General features: G+C 55.1%; 1 protein-coding gene across 1 annotated transcript in view; it reads left to right on the top strand.

Annotated features, from left to right (window-relative positions):
• Positions 1–21,403, top strand: part of PARVB (parvin beta) — a 115,728-nt gene that overhangs the window by 66,462 nt on the left and 27,863 nt on the right. The window contains exons 4-6 of the mRNA XM_070371468.1: positions 10,389–10,491; positions 16,773–16,913; positions 18,618–18,733. Coding sequence (XP_070227569.1) covers positions 10,389–10,491; positions 16,773–16,913; positions 18,618–18,733 — 360 coding nt within the window. The remainder of the gene's footprint in view (positions 1–10,388; positions 10,492–16,772; positions 16,914–18,617; positions 18,734–21,403) is intronic.

Genomic DNA, 21,403 nt, shown 5'->3' with positions numbered 1-21,403 from the left:
GCCCAGCCCATGGGCAGGACAGGCCTTTTGCCTCAGTTCAGACCTCCAGGATCCGAATCTTGAGAAGGCAAGCTCTGGGATGAGGGGGCAAGGGCTGGGGGGACCTATGGATACTGATGCAGGTGGTTCGCCAGGAGCCCTGGGGAGCTGGGTGAGGGGAGCAGATGGCCAGGCCTGGTGGTTCAGACAGACCTCCGTCCACTTTGCCTGTGTGATCCTTACTGCTTTTCAGAATGCCCACCTTGCACTGTGTGTGGGTACTAAGTCGCTTCAGTTGTGTCTGACTCTGCGACCCCATTGACTGTAGCCCGCCAGGCTCCTCTATCCGTGGGATTTTCCAGGCAAGAACACTAGAGTGGGTTGCCATCCCCGCCTCCAGGGGATCTTCCTGACCCAGGGATCCAACCCACCTCTCTTACGTCTCCTGCATTGGCAGGCAGGTTCTTTACCACTAGCGCCACCTGGGAAGCCCTAGACTCTGATTATCCAGGCTTCTGGTTGATGAAATCTGAGCAGGTCCCAGCACAGGCTGCCTCCTAGGGACCTCTGCTGGGATTCGGCCCCGAAGCGGTTGTTTTCGGTGCTGGGCTTGGACCACGTGCAGGCTTGAGCAGGTCAGGGTGAGGTCCGGCTGACCTCCTGACAGCTGGCCACACCCCAGCCTTGGGACCAGCGGGACCTTTCAGAGGAAGCACAGACTCCTTGCCTTTTCTCTGTTTTCCATCGCCTGCACTTTTTAACCTCTCGTCTGGGCCGCTGTCCTGTCTCTCTCTGTCGACTTAGCCTCTCTGAACCTCCCTCCTCCGGGCTGTCACCATTTAAAACATGGTGAGCTGCTCTCTGCTTCCCGTAAAACAAACCAACCAACAGGCACACCGGGCTCTGGCTAAGCCGGGCGTTAGGAGCGAGGCGGTTCATTGAAGCACCGTCTTTGAGCACCTACTGTGTATGACGCAGTGTGAAGGGGTGGGCGTGGTGGGCTCTGGAGTCAGCTTCCTGGATTCAAATCCCGGCTCGGATTGCAGTAGGAGAACCGTTGTGCCCATCCACACGCATGGGGGTGACATCGGATGCTACGTGCTTGCTGTCTGGAGGGTGCTGTGTTGGGCACTGAAACGTGGGTGTGAACAGGGCTGAGTCGGGAGGGAGGCACACCAGCAGGTCTGTGGTTCGAATTTAGAAGTGAGTGTCCTGCGGGTTCAAGAAAGACTTCTCCTGTCTCCTCTCTGCACGGGTTTCGTCCTGTGGTCCTTTGAGCTGGCATCCTCCAGGAGCGCCCTGACTCTCTTACAGGGTGAATAGCTGGTGCTGTCCGGGCAGGATAGCAGTTTACAGATGAGATCCTTTGTATTTTTAATGATCCTCGGAAGAAGGAATGGCAGTTCTTGTGCTTTCCAGAGTAAATCGCCAGAGAGGGGCCTCCACCCTGGTGGCTGCGTTGGTCCAAGGCTGGCAGGCGGTGTCGTCCCTGGGTTGGCATTTCTCCCCAGGAGCAGATCTCCCGTCTCATCTCCCAGTTTATTGGACAAGACTCTTCTGGGTTATTAAGTTCTGTTTGCTCCCTCCTTTTGTCCCTAAGAAGAAAGTCAGCTGCACAAGGATGGTCTTCCGGCAGAAGACGATGCCGTCCTCGCTGGGCAGAGATGCCTGGTGATGTGTCTGCAGGTTGTAATGAGCCTGCATCCTCAGTGAGTTAAGCCATGACAAGCGTATTTGGAAGTGATTAAAACATAACTGTCATAGCTTTGGGGGAGACAGGCTGCAGGTCCTGATTATCATTCAGACAGAACTCAGGGAAGTAATTTTTTATTCTAGTTTAAGCAAGCTTGTGGAAGGTCCATGCAAAGAGCCCTGTGCCAAGGGCACCATTAATATCACGTCCTAGACACGTGCCTACGGGAATCGGGGTTTGCAAATGAGTACATCTCGAAAACATAAGGACAGCTGCCATCTTTAAAAAGTCTTTTGTGAGACAGAGGATTGAGACGGGTGACCTGGACGGTACAAGGATAACGTGACTGGTGGTGGCCGGGGTCACTGCACCTCTGCTGGGGCGGCAGTGAAGTGGGGTGGCCGGTTTGCTTTTGCTTCTCAGAGCTGACCTCTGTGGCGTGTTGGGTGAAATTTGACTTTTATCCCTTTTCTGTCTCGGTTTTGTATTTGCACTTTGACCAGGTCAGAGATCCAAATGGGAATTTTTGAAGTTTTAGTCTCCTCATAGCAGAGACATCTCTGTGTGTTTTCCAACAGGTCTGTGTCCTGGGTGAGGCGAAGGTCTGCGTGCCCGAGAGGCCTTTTGGTCTGCAGGCAGCTCTGCGGTTGGTTTGAGAACCTTCGAGGTTCTGTTCCTAATCTCCCCCCCGGGGGCGATGGCTTTGAGCAGGCTGGTGGTCCAGCTGCGGAGACGGACGTGTCCAGGGACGAGTGAATATGTGACCTGGTCGTGTGAGCACTTGGGAGGAACCTAAAGCAAGAAGCGGGTGGTTTCCTCTCCCTTCTGTTTTCGGTGGGGTGGTTGAGGGTGGGCGTTTGGGCGGAGACCTGCTGTTTGGTACCTAGGGTGGCAGCAAGTGCAGAGACCCCACTGGAAGCACGTGTGGGCAGGTATGAGGGCGAACGAGGGAGGCAGAATGGAGCTTCGACAGCAAGGATGAGGGTGGTCAGAGGTGGGATCAGAGAGGTGGCAGAAGGTGAATCTGGGTTTGACTCTCAGTGGGTGGAGGTGTGGTGGGGCAGGAACCAGCGCCCTCTGCTGGCTGTGAGAGGACCAGCAAGCATCTGTGACCCACATGAGACAGAGGTCATGTTTGTAGCTTAAACACCTAGGACGGTGTCTAAGTGCTGAACACCTATGTGCTAGGTGCTGCTGGTTGTGCTGAGTAAATCAGAAAGGGGCTTCTGACACGCAGAGAGCTCCAGGGCTGGTGACAGTAACACTGGTGAGATCGCCGAGGTTTATGACCCCTGCAGAGGCAGATGCTAACACCTGCATTCTAGACATTAGCTTCTTAATAACAGGTGTACTGAGGTAGAATTCCCGTACTGCACAATTCAGTGGTTGTTGGTGTCCTCCCAGAGTTGTTCAACCATCACCTCTATCAAGCGAGGACTTTTCATCACCCCCAGAAAGAAACCCCATATCCATCAGCACTCAGTCCTGAATCCCCCTTCCTGGCCACTGGCAACCACTTTGTCTCTGTAGAATTCTTCTGTCTCTGTAATTTTCATATTCTGGGTATTTCATTTAGGGGGAATCATACAATATGTGGCTTTTGTGTGTGGCCTCTTTGATTTGGCATCATGTTTTTGAAGATGCATCTGTGTTGCAGCATGTGTCCAAACTCCATTCCTTTTTTATGGCTGAATAATATTCCATCATATGGATTATATCATGGGCTTCCCTAGAGGCTCAGATGGTAAAGAATCTGCATGCAATGCAGGAGACCTGGTTTCAATCCCTTTGTAGGGAAGATCCCCTGGAGAAGGGCATGGCGACCCACTCCAGTATTCTTGCCTGGAGAATCCCATGGACAGAGGAACCTGGTGGTCCATAGAGTCGCAAAGAGTTGGACATCCTTTCTGGGTTGATTTCTGCATGTGGTATAAAGGAAGGGTTCAGTTTCATTCTTTCACATGTGGATATCCCGTTGTCCCGGCACCATTTGTTAAAAAGACCGTTCTCTCCCCATTGAATTGTCTCAGCCCACTCACGGATTATCAGTTGACCATAGTGTGAGGTTTATTTCTGGCTCCCATTTCTGTTTCACTGACCTCTGTGTCACGTTTTGGTATTCTAGCTTTGTAGGAAGATTTGAAATCAGGAAGTGTGAGTTCTCCAATTTTCTTCTTCTTTCTCAAGATTGTTTTGGCTTTGTGGGGTCTCTTGACTTTCCATTTGCATTTTAGGATTTGCTTGTCAGTTTCGGCAGAGAAGCCATCTGGATAGTGATTAATTTTTATAAATGGCATCTATTATTATTCTTTCTAATTACCGAATAATATACACTGCTGAAAACCTGGAAGATGTAAAAATCAAACAGAAGGCAGTGGCAATTGTTTAATTTGCATCCCTCCAGGCTTTTTTCTCTTGTGCATTCAGCTTTTTCCACACAAAATTTGGAATCGTTTCTGAGCTAGAAAATGTCTAGGAGCATGTTTGGACTGGCACCTTGGGAGAAACTTCTGGGAAGGAAATTGCCAGGTCACACAGCGCACAGAGGGTGGGAACTGATCTGTCTTCTTTTCAGTGAAGACTCTGAAGCCCCAGAGAGGTGAAGTGGCTGGCCCCAGGTCACACAGCAAACACCCCAGTGGAGCTGGGTCTCGAGCGCAGACCCCAGACGTGAGCAGCGCACTGTTTTTATAGGCAATACTGTTCCTGGTCGGTGAGGCTCGTGCTTGGCGTTGTGATAGTGGATTGCTGGTTGTATTCGTTTTCTATTGCTGTGTAAATTAATTTTTACCAATTCAGTGGCCCAAAGCAACATCTATTAGTTAGCTCATAGTTCTGAGGTCCAGGGATCAGTGTGGTTGGCTCAGGGTCTCCTGAGGCTGAAATCAGGGTGCCAGTCGCACTGAGTGCTTTACTGGAGGCTCTGGGGTGGCGGAAGTTGACTCTGCTCCTGCAGACACCCACCTCACTCTCCACTGTCACAGCCGGCGTTCCCCTTCCTGGATCCCTCTATGGCTTCTGGATCTCTGACCTCTGGAACCAAAGTCAGAGGGCTCCCCTGATGAGGTCAGGCCCTTGGACAATCTCTGTTTCTTGAGGTCAGATGTCCCATAACAGCCTGATCACAGGGTACAGCCCCATCATTGTGCTGTCCGAGGGATCCTATGGGCCTGACCGTTGAGGTCTTAGGGGGCACTTTAAACTTCTGCCTACGAAATCTTTTAAATTGTTAGCCAAAAGTGATCAACCACCTTGGGAGCCTCATTAGCCGTCCCTGTTTACCTGGGCTTCCCAGTGGTAAAGAATCCACCTGCTATTGCAGGAGACCCAAGAGACATGGGTTCGATCCCTGGGTTGGGAAGATCCCCTGGAGGAGGAAATGGCAACCCACTCCAGTATTCCTGCCTGGGAAACGCCATGGACTGTAGCCTGGTGGGCTACAGTCCACAGGGTCGCAAAAGAGTTGGACACGGCTGAGTGACTGAGCAGGCACGCACACCTGGTATTTATAGCATCTGTCGGGCTTTGCTGGGTGCTGTGGGGGGGCAGTTTGAGACAGCAGACGGGGGTCCCTGGCCCCAGGAGGCTCCCAGTCTCTCTGTGGCAGCTGTGAGGGCCCAAGGAAGGGCAGGGTGTTCGGGAGGAAGGGAAAGCTGCCCAGGCAGGGGGTCGGCAGGTGAGAAGCAGGGAGAACTGGGAGGGAATCCCTCTGACCGGAGTGAAGCCGGAAGGGGGGCTTCGGAGACCAAAAAGGGGGTTAGGATCCCAAAGCCTGCACTTTTATGCCTTAAATTTAAATCATATACTTTGCAAAAAATTACAAACCAATGAAATCTCATTAAGTGTCCGGAAAAGGCCCCGTGGACTCATAGACACAAGAGTCTTGGGTTTGGGGGTCTGGACACTGGGTATTCAGCCTCTGAGAGCCACCACTTGTGACCTGCCAGGTCTTGGGGTCTTGGGTTGGGGGAGAAGGTGCTGGGTCAACCTCTGAGAGCCACCACCGGTGACCTGCCGGGCCTTGGGTCTTAGGGGGAAAAGCGTGGTGTTTGGAATTGTGCCCCTGGTCCGGTGGCAGCGTGGCCAAGCTGTGGTTGTCTGGGACTCCAGCCCAGCGTGGAGGCTGTTTGGTGGCCTCTCCATGGGCTCCGGCCCCTCCTGACCTCCCTGCTGGGTCCACGCTGTGACAGCAGATCGCTCCTCCGTGGCCGGGATCTCACCACCCTGGATACCAGGCCTGCCTGCTCCCGCCCCCACAGGCACCCACTTTCTGTTCAGCCGTTTCCTATCCCACCCTTGAACACTGCTGCTTCCTCTGATCCCGGGGCCCTGTGACCCCTCAGGTCAGCCTTCTTCATGATGCCTGGTGCTCACCCTTCATCTCTGTCCCCCGGCTGGACCTGCACTCCCGGAGCGAGGAGGGGGCAAGTTGAGCCTCCTTTGGCCCCACGACCTGGCACAAGAAACGTCCTCAGTGCCGGCCCTTGAGCTGGTCCAATGTGACCGCTTGGCTCTGGTGCTGCTGTCGTTCAGTCGCTCAGTCGTGTCCGACTCTTTGCGACCCCGTGGACCGCAGCACGCCAGGCTCCCCTGTCCTTCACTATCTCTGAGTGTTTGCTCAACTCACGTCCACTGAGTTGACGATGCCACCCTCTGCCCTCTCTAGCCCCAAACTCTGCCTAATTTTTTTCAGAGACTATTTTTTAGAACCATTTTCAATTTACAGAAAAATAGCAAAGATAGTGTAAGAGTTCCCGTATCTCCACACCCAATTTACGCCTGTTATTAACATCTTAGATCAACATGGTACATTTGTTGTATTAATGAACCAGCATGAATACATCACTGTTGACTAACGCGCACCATTTATTCCAGTTTCCTTAGTGTGTAGCAGAGATACTTTTTCTGGTCCCGTCTAGGAACCCACGTGACGTTAGTCATCCTGCCTCCTGAGCTCCTCTGGGAGTGACAGTTTCTCAGGCTTGCCTTGTTTTTGATGACCATGTTGGTTTTGAGGAGGGCCGGGCAGGGGTTTTGTAGGGTGTCTTCCTATTAGGTTTAGTCTGATGTTTTTCTCAGAGTCATGGGTTTGGGGCGGGAGACCACAGAGGTGAAGGTCCCTCATCTCATCCCACCAGGGTACATGTGACAACATGACTGACCCTGTAATGTTGACCTGGTCACCTGGCCGAGCTGTGCCTGTCAGGCTTCTCCACTGTATTCTGACGTGTGTGTGTGATTGCTCAGTCACCTCCAACCCTTTGCGACCCCATGGGCTGTAGCCTGCCCGGCTCCTCTGTCCATGGAATTCTCCAGGCAAGGATATTGGAGTGGGTTGCCATTTCCTGACCCAGGGATTGAACTCGCGTCTCTTGCGTCTCCTACATTGGCAGGTGGGCTCTTTAGCTCTGTGCCACCCATGCTTCCCTGGTGGCTGAGATGGCAAAGAATCTGCCCGCAGTGTGGGAGATCTGGGTTTGATCCCTGGGTCGGAAAGATCCCCTGAAGAAGGAAATAGCAACCCACTCCAGGACTCTTGCCTGGAGAATTCCATGGACAGAGGAGCTGGGCAGGCTACAGTCTGTGGGGTTGCAAAGATTTGGACACGACCGAATGACTAACACGCTGTTCTGACTTATTTTTCTCCATAACATCGATCACAACCCGACAGTGTGTGCATTTGTTTGTCTTGTAATGTCTGATTGAAAGGTAAGATCCTCAAGGATAGAGTCCTCACCTGATTTATTCCCAGAGCCCGGCACATAGAAGATGCTCAGTAAGTTAACTGATGGGCTCGGCCCGGCACACAGTGGGTGCTCAGCAGGTTGACTGACCGGCACACAGTGGGTGCTCAGCAGGTTGACTGACTGGCACACAGTGGGTGCTCAGCAGGTTGACTGACTGGCACACAGTGGGTGCTCAGCAGGTTGACTGACGGGCTCGGCTTGGCACACAGTGGGTGCTCAGCAGGTTGACTGACCGGCACACAGTGGGTGCTCAGCAGGTTGACTGACCGGCACACAGTGGGTGCTCAGCAGGTTAACTGATGGACTCAGTGCCAGGCGGTGAGCACTGGGTGCTGGAGACAGAGCCACAGACAAGAGGTCACAGTTTCTGCCCTCATGGAGCTTCAAGTCCAGCAGGGAGATAGTTACAAATGAAGTTGTGTTCTCACTGCAAACGTGAACAGGTTTGGGGAAAGGCCCTTGAGTGCAGTGAGAGCCGTGTTGGGGAATGTGGCCTGGGTGGGGTGTGTGGGGAGTGCTCAGAGGATGATCACGGAGCTTGAGACCTGATGGATGAGTGAGAGCTGGCCAGCCAGTGAGGGAGGCAGGAGGAGGTGCATTCAGGCTGCAAGGATTAGCGTGTGCAAAAGCCCGGGGCGAGAGGAGCTTGGGGATCTGAAGAGCACCAGCGAGGAGGCAGCATGCTTGGTCGGCGGGGCTGTGGCAATGGCCTAGGGAGGGGGTTGGGACGAAGGCGGTGGGAGAGGAGATGGTGAGGAGTGGATGCAGTCAGGAAGTGGGATGAAGGAATGAAGGGGTGGCATCCAGGCTCCTGAAGTTGGAGCACAGTATCCTGTTTGCTTCTCAGATAAGGAGGAGATTTGGGAGTCGGTGGGGGGAAGCAGCACGTTGAGTCAGAGATGCTCATGAAACACACTAGCAGGAGGATGGGGCAGACGGGGCTGGACCTTTAGGGGGTTACTGGGACCGGGAGGAAAGCACTGGATGTCATGGGATGGCATGAGCTAGCCTTGGAAGAGAGTGGAGAGGAGCTGTCCAGGGCTATTTCCTTTGAAGATCCAGACGATGGGAAGGTGTCATGGGGACCCCCCAAACACACACACACACACACACAAGCACACTGAGAAGGTGGTCAGAGAGGAGGCGGGAGCTGGGTGATGGGAGAAGGATGCTGGAGGCGGGGAGAGAAGGCCGCTGGGCGGGAACGTCCGGCTCCCAGCCTCCCAGGCCGGTGCTCCCTCCCTGAAGAAGGCGGACGGAGGAGGGCTGCAGCGTGGAGCCACCTCCCTCCCACCCCCCCTGCTGGGGTGGCTTTGGCAGAACCAGGATGCCACAGGGCTGCGCACCTCTTTCTTCCTCCCATCCTCCCTTTAATTTACTTTTACTTCTATTCTTCATGGGATTGTGTGTCTGATTTAATATTTCTGAGTTAGAGGGAAAATAGAACATACTCCACAGAAATTTGCTTCGTGGCTGGTTTTGCAGATGGCGTGGTATCAGAGGGTGACAGAGGACACTTTAGGCTGGATTTGTGTTCTTTCCGTTTCTCTCCGAGAGGACCAATCAGTGCCCATCTCCAGGAGGTCATTGGGACCAGTTAGACAGTTTTATGGTTTTGCTCCACAGGGAAGCCGTGGACTACATACATTTTTGATCAAGTCTGTTCAGGGCATCGCTTTCATTTTGAGGAGAAGCGCCTTAAGCAGCATAAGCCAAATGAGATTCTGTTCAGTGGGAATCCTGTGTCTCCATAGATATCTTCACAGTTGAAACTGTCTTCTTTTATGATATAAACTCTGTGAATTGAAGGCAAGCTTGTTGAGAAAAGGCTGGTCTAGAGAAATCAACACGTGTGTTCACGTAAAGCTTGCACGCCCGTGTTCGTTGTAGCTCGGCTGACACCAGGCCCAAAGGGGTGACAAGCCCATCATCTGGTGAATGAATCTGTAAAGTGTGTCTCTCTGAGCAACGGACTGTGACTCGGCCGTAAGAAGGAGCGAGGCCCCGGCATGTGCCACAACGTGGGTGAACCTTGAAAACATCATGCTAAGGGAGAGAAGAAGGAAATGGCAGCCCACCCCCGTGTTCTTGCCTGGAGAATCCCGTGGACAGAGGAGCCTGGTGGGCTGCTGTCCATGGGGTCATACAGAGTCAGACACAACTGAAGCGACTTAGCAGCAGCAGCAGCAAGGGAAAGAAGCCCGACACGAAAGATCACGTGTGATGCGGTTCCCATTCATATGAAGGATCCAGAACAGGCAGAACCCTCGAGAGAGCAGTTTTGTGGTTGGGAGGAGCTGGTCGGGGGTATGTGGAAGGAGGAGTGACTGCTGACGGTACGGGGTTTCCTTTGGATGGAACTGTCCTTCAGAGGGCGACGTGCCCGTTGTACAACTTTGTGAGTCTACTGACAACCGCCGAGTCGCACGTTTTAACAGGGTGCGTTGTGTGGAATGTGGCTTCTATCTCAGGAAAGCCTTAGAAAAGTAGTGTGCCCCGGGAGGCGGTTCTCAGAGCCGTGAGCAGCGGCCACTCGGGATCCCCTGCTCTTTGTAGCTTTAGGTCCGTGTGGTTTTGACGTGGATATTAAGGGCAGGACTGGTGTGGACGTTTTATGGCTCGCTGGCCTGCCTCGGGCCGTGTGTGTTACTGATGGTTCCTCATTTGCTCCCCTCGCCTCCCACGCTGTGGTGAATACCATCATCTCCTTCGGCTGAGTTTTCGCACACACCCAAGTCCCCCTCTGGGAGGCAGCCAGTTTCCCTCCAGTGCCACCTTCCGCCTGGCCTCCTGTGAATCCCGCAGGACCCCCGGCAGCCTGGTGGGGGTGGGGGGTGCAGCGAGCAGCTGGCCTCTCCCCTTGGACTTGCCCGGCGCCTGACCTGGGGGCGTCTCCCCCTCTGCACGTGCTCTAGTCACTGCCTGGCCCTCCAGGCACCAGTGAGGCCGTAACGCCTGTCCCCCCGCAGGTCCTCATCGACTGGATCAACGACGTGCTGGTGGAGGAGAGGATCATCGTGAAGCAGCTGGAGGAGGACCTGTACGACGGGCAGGTGCTGCAGAAGCTGCTGGGTGAGTCCCCGGGAGGGGCGGCCTCGGAGCTGGACCACGCCATGCTCTACGTGGTGACATTGGTCACTTGTCCATAAGCTGTGGGCCTGAGCCCTCGGCTCCCAGGTGGTGTCCCTGGGCCTTCAGCTTCGATTGGGCTCCAGGTCCCCTCTCTCGGGTCCCAGTGAGGGTGGCCTGGAAGACTCAGTGTTCCCTTGTCCACTGGGACTCACCTCCTAATGGTCCACCCCAGCCCTGGTGTCCACTGGGACTCACCTCCTAGTGGTCCATGGCAGCCCTGGTGGGGTGCAGACCTGCTCACTCTCCTTGCCCCTTAATGACCCCACAGACATGTGCTGTCCTGTGCAGGGGTCTCCCCACAAACCACCTGAAGGGTCACTCCTTCCAGGCGGGACCAGCACTGGGGTGGGTCGCGTTTTGCTCCGCAAGGATGTGCTGGGGGCAGGGGGGTCTGAATCAGGGACCTGGGATTTAGGGGGTGCTTTTGGTGTGGGAGATCCTGAGGGAAAGAAGACTGATGGGGAGGGGACTGCCCCTGGACCTGCAGGATGCAGCCTCTGCAGCTGCCCGGGTCGTGGACTCGGCTCAGCCTCTGTGTCCTTCCTCAAGCCCGGCCCCCGCGGGCTGGTTTGCACACTCTGCACAGCAGTGCTTACAGACAATGTGATCTTGCGGTGGGGGGGGAGGCCTGAGAGGCCGTGGGGACTGTGTCACGTACCCGGCTCTGAAGACGTGGTGTCCTTGTTCGGTCAGTCCTTGGAAAGCGTGTGAGGAAGGAGAAGGTGTGTCTCTTCTGGTTGTTCCTCCATTTGCTGAATGAACACCTTTTCACCCGCAGGGTGGTGGGTGTGGAGACAGTGGTGATAAGAGAGGAAGGTCCCCATGCCCCCACCACCGATGCCTGTTCTGCCAGAGGGGAGAGAGAGAACTGTTGTGAACACAAATTGATGCTCTAAGACACAAATTGACGGTCTAAGACAATGCCTGTGACGTCCCTGGAAGTCCACTCATTAGCGCTCTGTGTTTCCACTGCAGGCTGTGTGGGTTCCATCTCTGGTCTGGGAACTAAGATCCCACCAGCCGTATGGTGTGGCCACAACAGAGAGAGAGTGCCAAGCACTATGGAGAGAATCAGAGAGGTTTCCAAGGGGCGGAGCTGGGTGGGCTGCAAAGGCTGGGTGGTCTGGGGCAGCCCCCAGGGGAGCTGACCTCCCAGCCAACTTCTGCACCAGTTGGCATGGAAAGAACCTTCCAGGCCCGGACTCTGAAGAGAGGAGGAGTCTGTAGTGTTTAAAGAGCAGCGGAAGGAGGCTGCAGGAGGCGGCACTGGACAGACCACGTGCCCTGGTGGACAGAGGCTTTTATTACACACGGCAGGAAGCCCCCTGAGGATGTGGGCAGGACCGTGCTGAGATCGCAGTTTGTGCTTTAAAAGGTCGCTTAGGCTTCTGAATGCAGAACGGCAGGGAGCGGGGTCAGGAGGGGAAGATGGGGGAGTCAGTCAGAGCACTGTCACGGCGCCCCGGGCGTTGGTTGGGGTGGTTCGGTGTGGGGTGGAAGTAGAGGATATTTTGGAGGTTAAAGCTGCCAGAGACATGAACACTGATGGCCAGGATTGTGGCCTGAGCAACCGGTGAATGAGAAAGCCCTCAGGAGTAGCGAGGGGGGTGGGGATGGGGAGACCGGTGTGCCATCTGCCAGGGCTGAGATGCCCATCCTACCCAGGCCAACCGCAGGGAGAGAGTGGAGGCGGGCATGGCTGAGATGGTTAATACCATGGGACCAGGTGCCCCCACTCGCAGGGAGTGTCCAGATTCAGTGTTTGGCTGAACGCCCTGGACCAAGGATTAAGCCTCTGTTTGGCTAAGCAGAGAGCGCACCTCTTAGAATGAACTTCTTTGATGTAAGAGCAAATCTGAATCGTTGTCAAGATTGTTTAGTCACTGTCACCATTTGATTATTAAAAATGGTGGTTGGAGCTTTGTTGCTTCAAGCTGATCGTCGGTACAGCGGTTCTCAGTGCGTCGCGTGCTTGATTGCTCTCGAGGCCATTGAAATGGACATCTGTGATGATAGACGCTTACTTTCAGCAGAGGACGGAGGAGGGCGTGGGTCTTGGGCTGACCCTGTCCACCACAGCTGGTGGTGAAGCTGCCCAGGGTCATCAGCCTCCTTCCTTCCTTCTCTATGTAAAGACCTAGCTTCCCCCGACTCCTGGACTTGAAGACCTAGCTGTTGGTGATGATGCTGCTTTATTGAAATAGTCCTTTGAACCTCTGCTTTATTCACTGCCCAAAGAAGATACTTTCTAATATTTTCAGAAGCAAACATAAAAGTGTGGTGCTCATTCACTCTTCTGTTTCTGATTCCTCTTGCATGCATCACCCAGCCACTTGACAAAATTGTGTCCCTAAGCCTTAGATCTAACGATGTGATCCTGGGAGTCTGGCTCTCAAGGTGCCTCCGCATCTCAGCCGTAGATGCCGGGAAAGGATGCCAGCACCCTCTCTGGAGTAGGGCCACAGCCGCATCTGAGAGGAGGTAACTCGTAGGAAGTCCTTGTCTGCTCCAGGCACACCCTTTGGGTCCCCTCTTCTGTTGGTCTCAGCAAATGCGAGACTTGCTCCAAAGGGGCTGTGATGTCCGTGAGTCCTGCTGCATCCGTTTGGTTATCTGTAATGTATAACAAGAGGTCGGCATTGGCTCAGGCAGCCTTTTTATTCCCGAGGAGCTGCAGCTCCATCCTGTTTCACTATCTTGCATAAGTGCTCCTTGATAAGGCAGTTCTGAAATCTCCTGTGTGTCAAGTGGTTTGACACACCACTTTGTTTGAAGAAGAGAACAATAGAGGAGACTATCCAGATATTAACGGAACTTCACAAGGTCTTGCCGGGTCATGTTAATGATGCTGTTGCGCTGATGAGGTGCGGCAGTAACCAACGGGATCACTGACCCTGGGGCCCAGGACTGCCAGCAGTGACACTGATGGAGGCACTGAGCTCTTTGCTTTCCAAAGACAGAAAGCTAAAACTTGACCTTGGCTGAATGTCAAGGCCAAAACCTGATTTCTGGGCTTGGTAAAGAATCTGCCTGCAATGTGAGAGACGTGGGGTCCATCCCTGGGTCAGGAAGATCTCCTGGAGAAGGGATAGGCTACCCACTCCAGGATTCTTGGGCTTCCCTTGTGGCTCAGCTGGTAAAGAATCCGCCTGCAATGAGGGACACCTGGGTTCTATCCCTGGGTTGGGAAGATCCCCTGGAGAAGGGAAAGGCTACCCACTGCAGTGTTCTGACCTGGAGAATTTCATGGACTGTATAACCCGTGAAATCACAAAGAGTGGGACAAGACTGAGCGACTTTCATTCACTCTGTAGAGAGAAGAGGTCTGGGGACAGAGCCCTGGGGCGGGGTGGGGTGTCTGTGGTCAGAGGAAGCACCAGGACAGGATTCTGAAAGGTCCAGCCAGGAGCGGGGAGGAGCCAGGGGGAGGGAGATGAGGACAGACAGCAGACCCAGCTGTGGGTCACCACTAGGCCCCCGAATGCATCCCTCTCCCTAAGAGTGGATTCCGGGAGCAGCTGCCAGACCCCCTGCCAGGGCAGGTTCCAGGGGGTGACACTCCTGCATGGGCAGTGTTGTCTGGAGGGACCACCCATGGGCAGTGAGGGGCCCCCGGGCTGGCTGCCGTCCTGCTCGGACTCAGGCTCTCTCCTCTCCTGGAGGAAAGGCAGGCGCCTCCTCCTGTAATAAGTATCCAGAGCCCCATATTCGCCCATGTTTTCCTGCCCCCTCAAGAGCCCACCCCATCTTCCTCTGGCTCTTCCCAGGCTCTGGAGAGAGGGGTCCTGGCCATGCCAAAGCCCTGAGCCGCTCCTGCAAGCCCCATCAGTGGGCAGATGGATGCGGGTGATACGGGCCGCCAAGGACCTCTTCTGTCCCACAAGGGGGAGTTTCCTGAGACGTGGATTCAGGCAGCATCAGCCTCAACCAACTGCCTTGTTTTCTGTTATCGACTGAGCTGTGTCCCTCCTGAAGTCATAAGACCTCAGAATGGGACTGTATTTGGAGACAGCATCTTTGTAGTTAAAGTGAGGTCACTGGGGTGGGCCCTAAACCCTTCAGACTGGTGTCCTTTTAAGAAGAGGAGATGAGGATGCATATACACACAGAGGGAAGGCCAGGTGAGGATGTCTGCAAGCCGACATCCTTGAGAAGCCTCAGAGGAGACTGACGTTGTTGACACCTTGATCTTGGACTTCTAGCCTCCGGGACGGTGTGGAAGCAATCTCTACATTTAAGTCACCCATCCCGTGGTGCTTTGTGATGGCAGCTCTAGCGGGCTCCTGCCCTTTCCTTCCCTTCTCCATTGACGACCTCTCCTCCCCTGGGACGTTCCGTCTGCAGGTTTGGCTGGAAGGGACCGCAGAGACGTGCCCGGCTCCCCGTCTCTCCCCGGTGGGCGAGGCTCTCTGCAGCCCTGCTTCCTTCCCCAGGGCCTCTGCTCCCTCCTGTCCCTGGCTGTTGAGCGCCTGGGGACCTTGGAGGGTCTTATGGACAACCTGGAGGAGAAAACAGCAACCCACTCCAGTATTCTTGCTGGGAAAATCCCGTGGACAGAGGACCCTGGCGGGCTACAGCCTGGCAGAGTCCATGGGGGTCACAGAGAGTCGGACTGACAGAGCAAGTGAGCACGCATGTAGACAGACAGCGGTGGGTTGTTCAGCTCAGACCTATTAGATACAGATGGGGGGAGATGAAAATGCGTAAACGAGAGTCACTTCCGTCCTCTGTTGAGCTGCTTTGTCTTGCCTCCGGCACAGCCTGCCCTACACGAGCCGATGCCCTTCAGCTGTGGCTGACCCCCCCATGACCCCCCCATTAGAGCCCTCTCTGGTCTGTGCTGCCTCCGGCTCTAGGACAGCACCTGGACATGGCAGATGCTCAGTAACTGTTCTATAAATGAATGAATGAATAAGTGAAGGCGTGTCCTGAGCCCAGCAGGTATTGCCGTGTCATCACAGGATCCTGAAGGGGGCTATTAAACTGCTTCTTCTTGTGCCGGTTGAGGGAGGGGAGGATGTGGGGAGACTGTGTTGAAGTAGTAGGGGCCTCCAGAGAAGACACCTTAAACAGAACCTTGCTGGGGACCACTCGCCAAACAGAAGCCCTGCCTGTGCCTGGCCTGGACGTGACGGCCTTTGCACCTCCCTCACAGCAGTGCCACCGCCCTAGGTACCTCCGTGCCCGAGGCTCGTAGCACGTCAGGCCCTGTGCCCAGCACTTTCTCATCACCGTCCGGGTTCCTGATCTCATTATGTCCTGTGATGTCCTGTCTGTTGCTTTGCAGAGGCGACCTATCGGGGAACCCCCGAGTCTGGGAATGAGTGAATGAGGAGCCCTTCTCGCCTGCCCCTCAACAGGAGTGCAGTGAGGGGTCCCTCTGGCCCCACCCAGGAGGGGAATGAAGGCTCGAAGCCCGAGGCTTAGTGAAAGTGAAAGTCGCTCAGTCGTGTCCGACTCTTTGTGACCCCATGGACTATACATTCCATGGAATTCTCCAGGCCAGAATACTGGAGTGGGGAGCGTTTCCCTTCTCCAGGGGATCTTCCCAACGCAGACAAGAAACCCAGGTCTCCCGCATTGCAGGCAGATTCTTTACCAGCTGAGCCACCAGGGAAGTCGAGTCTTAGTCTCCGTAAACGAATCTGGAGCAGACGTGACCGTGTTTGTCGGCTCCTCCTGACTGCTCCCTCTTGGTGAGAAAAGAGTCGCAGGGACCTGAATATCTCATAATCCTTCTCGCCGTGGTGTCCGAGCACTAGAAAAAGAACAATGGCGGGCATGCAAGGTGCAAGGAGGCAGGGGCCACATCTGAGGCCTTCCTGTGTTCTCATCAAAGTCCTCCTCCCCCCGGAGCCCGCTGGCCCAGCCTCCTCACCTCCGGGCCGGACCCTGCAGGTCACCTCCTCGCCTCCCCAGCTGCACCTTGAATCATCCTGTCCATTCTCTGTGCATAGGATGTTCCCAGGTGGGACACCCACGCTTGAATCCTTGACCTCCCCGCCCCTCCTTTTCCTGCTGGCACAGTTTTCTAAGAAACGGCGGTGACTTGCAAGTTGAGAGTTCCATGGCTCAGCATCCTGGTGGGCCTCACGGCCGGGGGTGATCCGATCCACTCCGCCATGCTGGGGGTGGGGAGACCTCATGGCAGCCGGTTGACTAGGCGGCCCTGAGTCCCTCCAGCTTTTCCTGACACTCTGTCCTTGTCCTTCTCGTTGCAGAAAAGCTGGCAGACTGCAAGCTGAACGTGGCCGAGGTGACCCAGTCGGAAATCGGACAGAAGCAGAAGCTGCAGACGGTGCTAGAGGCGGTGCAGGAGCTGCTGCGGCCCCACAGCCGGCCGCTCCAGTGGACCGTGGACTGTAAGCGGCCGGCGGGTCGGGGACAGGGAGCTGGGGTGCCTGGCCGTTGAGCTACCCGCCTAGTCATTCGTCTGCGGGTCCACCCGGGTCACCTTCTGGGTCTGAGAGAGGCAGCCAGGAGTGGAGGAAGGCAATGGTCCCGGGGGCCCATCCATAAGGGGCGAAGTCACACCTGCGATGCTCTGATGTCCCTGGGCTTTAGAGTGGAGAGGGGTTGTTTCTGGTTGGTCGAGGGAGACTTCCAGAGCCAGGGCGGGGGTTTGGGTTATAAGACAGAAGCTTGAGGGGTTCTTCCACCCCACATACCGGTGGCGCCAACACCCAGTGAGCTGTACTACTGGTGACTCGCCGAGGCAGGACCTCGGGAGGGGTTCAGTCTGGTCCCTAGAATACGTCACCGAGCGTGCTGCTTTAAGAATACGTGCATCGTAGTATTTCCGGCCGGAACATAAACCCGGAGGAGTGGAGCATTGACCATGAGAGGCTGGAAAAGGGCTTGACCCAGCTGCGCACTGCCAGCCTTACCCCCAGGGCGGGGCTGCCAGGGCGCGGCTTAGACACTCTCCCTGCCGTGTGGGGTCCCTGCGCTTGGGTGAGACCAAGACTGCAGTCCGGTTCTCCCAGCTTCTCCGCATGGAGACCCAGGACAGACCCGCCTCCTGGGTTGTGAGGCTGGGGGAGGAAATCAGTGAAGCCTGGCACAGGGCGAGTGATAACCACGCCTTGGCCCACATCCTGCAGAAGAGTTGTTGGGGCTGGGTTGGCAGCCAGGGTCCCAGGCAGGGCTGGAGTCAACGTCCGACACCCCCAAGCTCCGTTTGCCCTGCTTGGCGTCCCCTGTTGGAGACGGTTGGTGGCATAGAGGAAGGACCGTTAAGCGCCCAGATAAGAATGCGCATGGCTGGGGCGGGTTAGCGGCCAGGTGACCTGTTTCTCCTGAACCTCTGTCTCCTCCTGTGCCCATTGTACGTTCCTGCCCACGTGCTCTCTTTCCCCACCACCCAGTTCACTCCTTCTACGAACAGCGTGCCTTTGAACGTGGTTGCATAAGTCACCTGAGGCCAACAGGAAAGAAAAAAATGAGAAGCCAGAACTGAATGAAGCAAATTCCCACAGGCTGCTTCTCAGCTCGCTCCACGGTTCCGCGGCCTGTGGTTCCGCCTGTGGTTTTCCTGAGCTCTCATTTGCATTCAGCATCTCCATTGCCTTCTCTCCCCTTTTCCTTTTTAAAAATCGAAGGATAGTTGATTCCCAGTGTTGGCTTAGTTTCAGGTGTTTGGCAGAGGGATGCAGTTACCCATACACATCTTTTCAGATTCTGTTTCCTTATGCGGGCTCGGTTACTTCAGTCGTGTGCGACTCTTTGCCTCCCCATGAACTATAGCCCCCCTCCCCGGGCTCTTCTCTCCATGGGATTCTCCAGGCAACAATGGTGGAGTGGGTTGCCATACGCTCCTCCAGGGGATCTTCCCGACCCAGGAATCAGACTCTCGTCTCTGACTCTCCTGCACTGCAAGCGGATTCCTTACCCACTGAGCCGTCTGGGAAGCCCCCTTTTTTCCTTACAGGCTCTTGCAAAATATTGAGTATAGTTCCCTGTGCTTTGCAGCGGGCCCTTTGGGGTTGGTTTCACTGGCTTTGGGACGTGGGCCTGGGGTTCCTGTCTTGTGATCTAAACGGTCCCCTTCTTGCCTCCCCTGCCAGCGATCCACGGGAAGAATCTAGTGGCTATCCTGCACCTCCTCGTGGCCCTGGCCATGCACTTCCGGGCCCCGATTCACCTCCCGGAACACGTCTCCGTGCAAGTGGTGGTCGTGCGGGTGAGTATCGTCAGCCTGGCAGCCCGCTTGCCCACGGCTCCTCCCCAGAGGGTCCGAGACGCACTCCTCCTCGTTCCTCTTCTGGTTCGCCTGCTTTTTGTTCTTTTTCCCCTAAGAGGCTACCTTCTATTTTTTGTCTTTTTTTTTTCCTCTTGACAAAATGCATGCCTTGCCCTGGCTTCAAGGTAAATGATGGAGCAGGAACAATGGCATTGATTTCAAGAGAGGCAGATTCAAAGGCTTGAGTGCATGGAGGTTTAATTTCCACGTTTTTGAAAAGAGCATTCATTTCTGTGCAAAGCCAAGTAGCTGGAATTCAGGCCTCTTGAATGAGCTTATTACTCAGTGGAGAGGGCTGAGACCAGAGGAATGAAATAGATACTCTGGTACCCCAATCAGAGCCTCTCTGTGTTCGCTGCCAATTACATCCATCATCCCCCATCATCTCTTTTTGAGGGTCATTTCGCTTGCTTCATTTGGAAAAATGTAATGGGGCATCAGGGTGTGCCTGATTGGAGTTGGACCTTCCGTGTCGATTTCCTCTGAATTTAAGGGCATAGACCCTGCCTTGGCTTTGTGTGTGCAGTCTCGTCCAGCAAACATGTATTAAGCACCTACTGTGTCCTGGGCCGTCGCCCTGGTGTGGGGGACGCTGGAGGAGAGCAGGCTGGGGTCTTCAAGGGTCAGCTGCTTCTGCCAGAGCACTGAGGTTACGCTTGGAACCTGATGTCTCTCGTGGAGATGTCCAGCGCCACACTCCCTTCTGGTTTTTGAACTTATCAGTCTCATGGTCTCTGCGGTCTGCAAGGCTCTGGCTGATCCTGTGTTTTTCGAAGCCGTCTGACCCCTCCATCACCCCCGCAGCCTGGCCCAGACCTGATGGGCAGGAATGCCCCTTGGGGCCCCAGGCGAGGCTTACCTGCTGCTCTGCCGTGTCTGCTTCCCGAAGGGAAGCGTTTGCGGTCAGAGGTGGTGATGGGCAGGGGCCCGTGCCTGTCCCCTCATCTTGGATGCTCACCCGGGGCACTCGGCCGGGAAAGGCTTCCCGAGGACACATGAGAACGTGGTTCCCAAACCCACGTACGTCAGACTCCGGGCTCCACGAACTCTCTGCGCTCAGTAACCAGGATATTTCCTTTCAGGCCCGCACTTTTGTCCAAGAAAATCTTTGGGGTTTGCAGAATGTGTTACTGGCCCAGGCAGGCACTTGCTGGCACTTTCTTCCTTGACCAAGGTCACGGGAGGATTCTCTGGGCCATGGCCAGAGAGAAATGAAGCGGGTGGGGAGGCCCCGGGGACTGGCCCGCCTCAGGCCTTAGAGCTGCCCCTGGCCTGTCCCTCCACGCCCGGTTATCCAGTCCAGATGGGGAGATGGGAGAAGCGTGGCAGTTCATGGAGGGAAGGAGTGAGGGAAGGCTGCGTTTGCACCTGGAAACATGGCCTTGGAAGGCCACTTGGTTTTCCTGAGCTCCAGCGCTTTCCCCATAAAACTGAGATTCTGCTGTGCTGTTGTTGCTCAGTTGCTGAGTCCTGTCCGACTCTTTGCAACCCCGTGGACTGCAGCACGCCATGCTTCCCTTCACTATATCCTGGAGGTTGCACGAACTTTCATCCATCGAGTCGGTGATGCCATCCAACCATCTCATCCTCTGTCGTCCCCTTCTCCTCCTTCCTTCAATCTTTCCCAACATCAGGGTCTTTTCCAATGAGTCAGCTCTTCGCATCAGGTGACCAAAGTATTGGAGCTTCAGCATCTGTCCTTTCAATGAATAGTCAGGACTGATTTCCTTTAGGATTGACTGGTTTGATCTCCTTGCAGTCCAAGGGATTCTCAAGAGTCTCTACTATGGACTTCAAAATATTCAGTCTGTCTGACTCATACCCGGCTCTGGATCCAGAGCACGGTGGGAGCCTGATACACCTTTGATGTCTGAGCAAGTGGATAACATGTCTCTGGGCCACACCCCCACCCCCAGCCCTCCGTGGGCGCTCCTGAGAATCAGCCAGGGTGAAGCCATGGGAAAGATGACGGCCGCCTGATGCTGGTTATCTCCATTCACTAGATCCAGTGGTGAGAGTTCCCTGGAGGCTGAGCTCAGGAGAGCCTGGGGAGCTTGGATCTGGAGAGGTATCCAGCAGGAAGTGAGCTCCCCATCCGTGGAGGGGTTCAAGTAGGGGCTCACAGTGGGCTTGGGTTAGACTGCCGAGCTCCGCCCTGGGACGCACGGGCTTCCCCTCCACCACCATCATCGCCTCTCCGCACCTGCAAGGCTCCAGAACAGGTGTGTCACACACCGTGTTAGTGTCTTGGGGCTGCTGGAAGAAAATCCCACAAAGCGGTGGCTAAAAAAAGCAGACGTTTGTCCTCTCACATAACAGAGCCTGAAGTCCAGATCGGGGTGCTGACTGGGTCCCTCTGAAGGCCCTAGGCCAGGGTTCTTCCTTCCCTTTTCCAGCGCCTGCCAGCACGCTTGGCTTTCCTCAGCTTGTGGACACGTGCCTCCAGTCTCTGCCTCCGCCTCACGTGGCCTCTTCCCTCTGTGTCTCTCTCTTCTCTTCTCGTAAGGACTCCAGTCTTTGGCCAGGACTCACCCTAGTCCATTACGGTCTCATCTTAACTCATTACATCTGCGGCGACCCTCTTTCCAGATGAGGTGACGCTCTGAGGCT

This window comes from Bos mutus, chromosome 5 (assembly GCF_027580195.1).
Source record: "Bos mutus isolate GX-2022 chromosome 5, NWIPB_WYAK_1.1, whole genome shotgun sequence".
In the NCBI taxonomy this organism is placed as follows: Eukaryota; Metazoa; Chordata; class Mammalia; order Artiodactyla; family Bovidae; genus Bos; species Bos mutus.
Note: the sequence above shows the minus strand (reverse complement) of the source record. Positions and strands in the feature narration are given on the sequence as shown.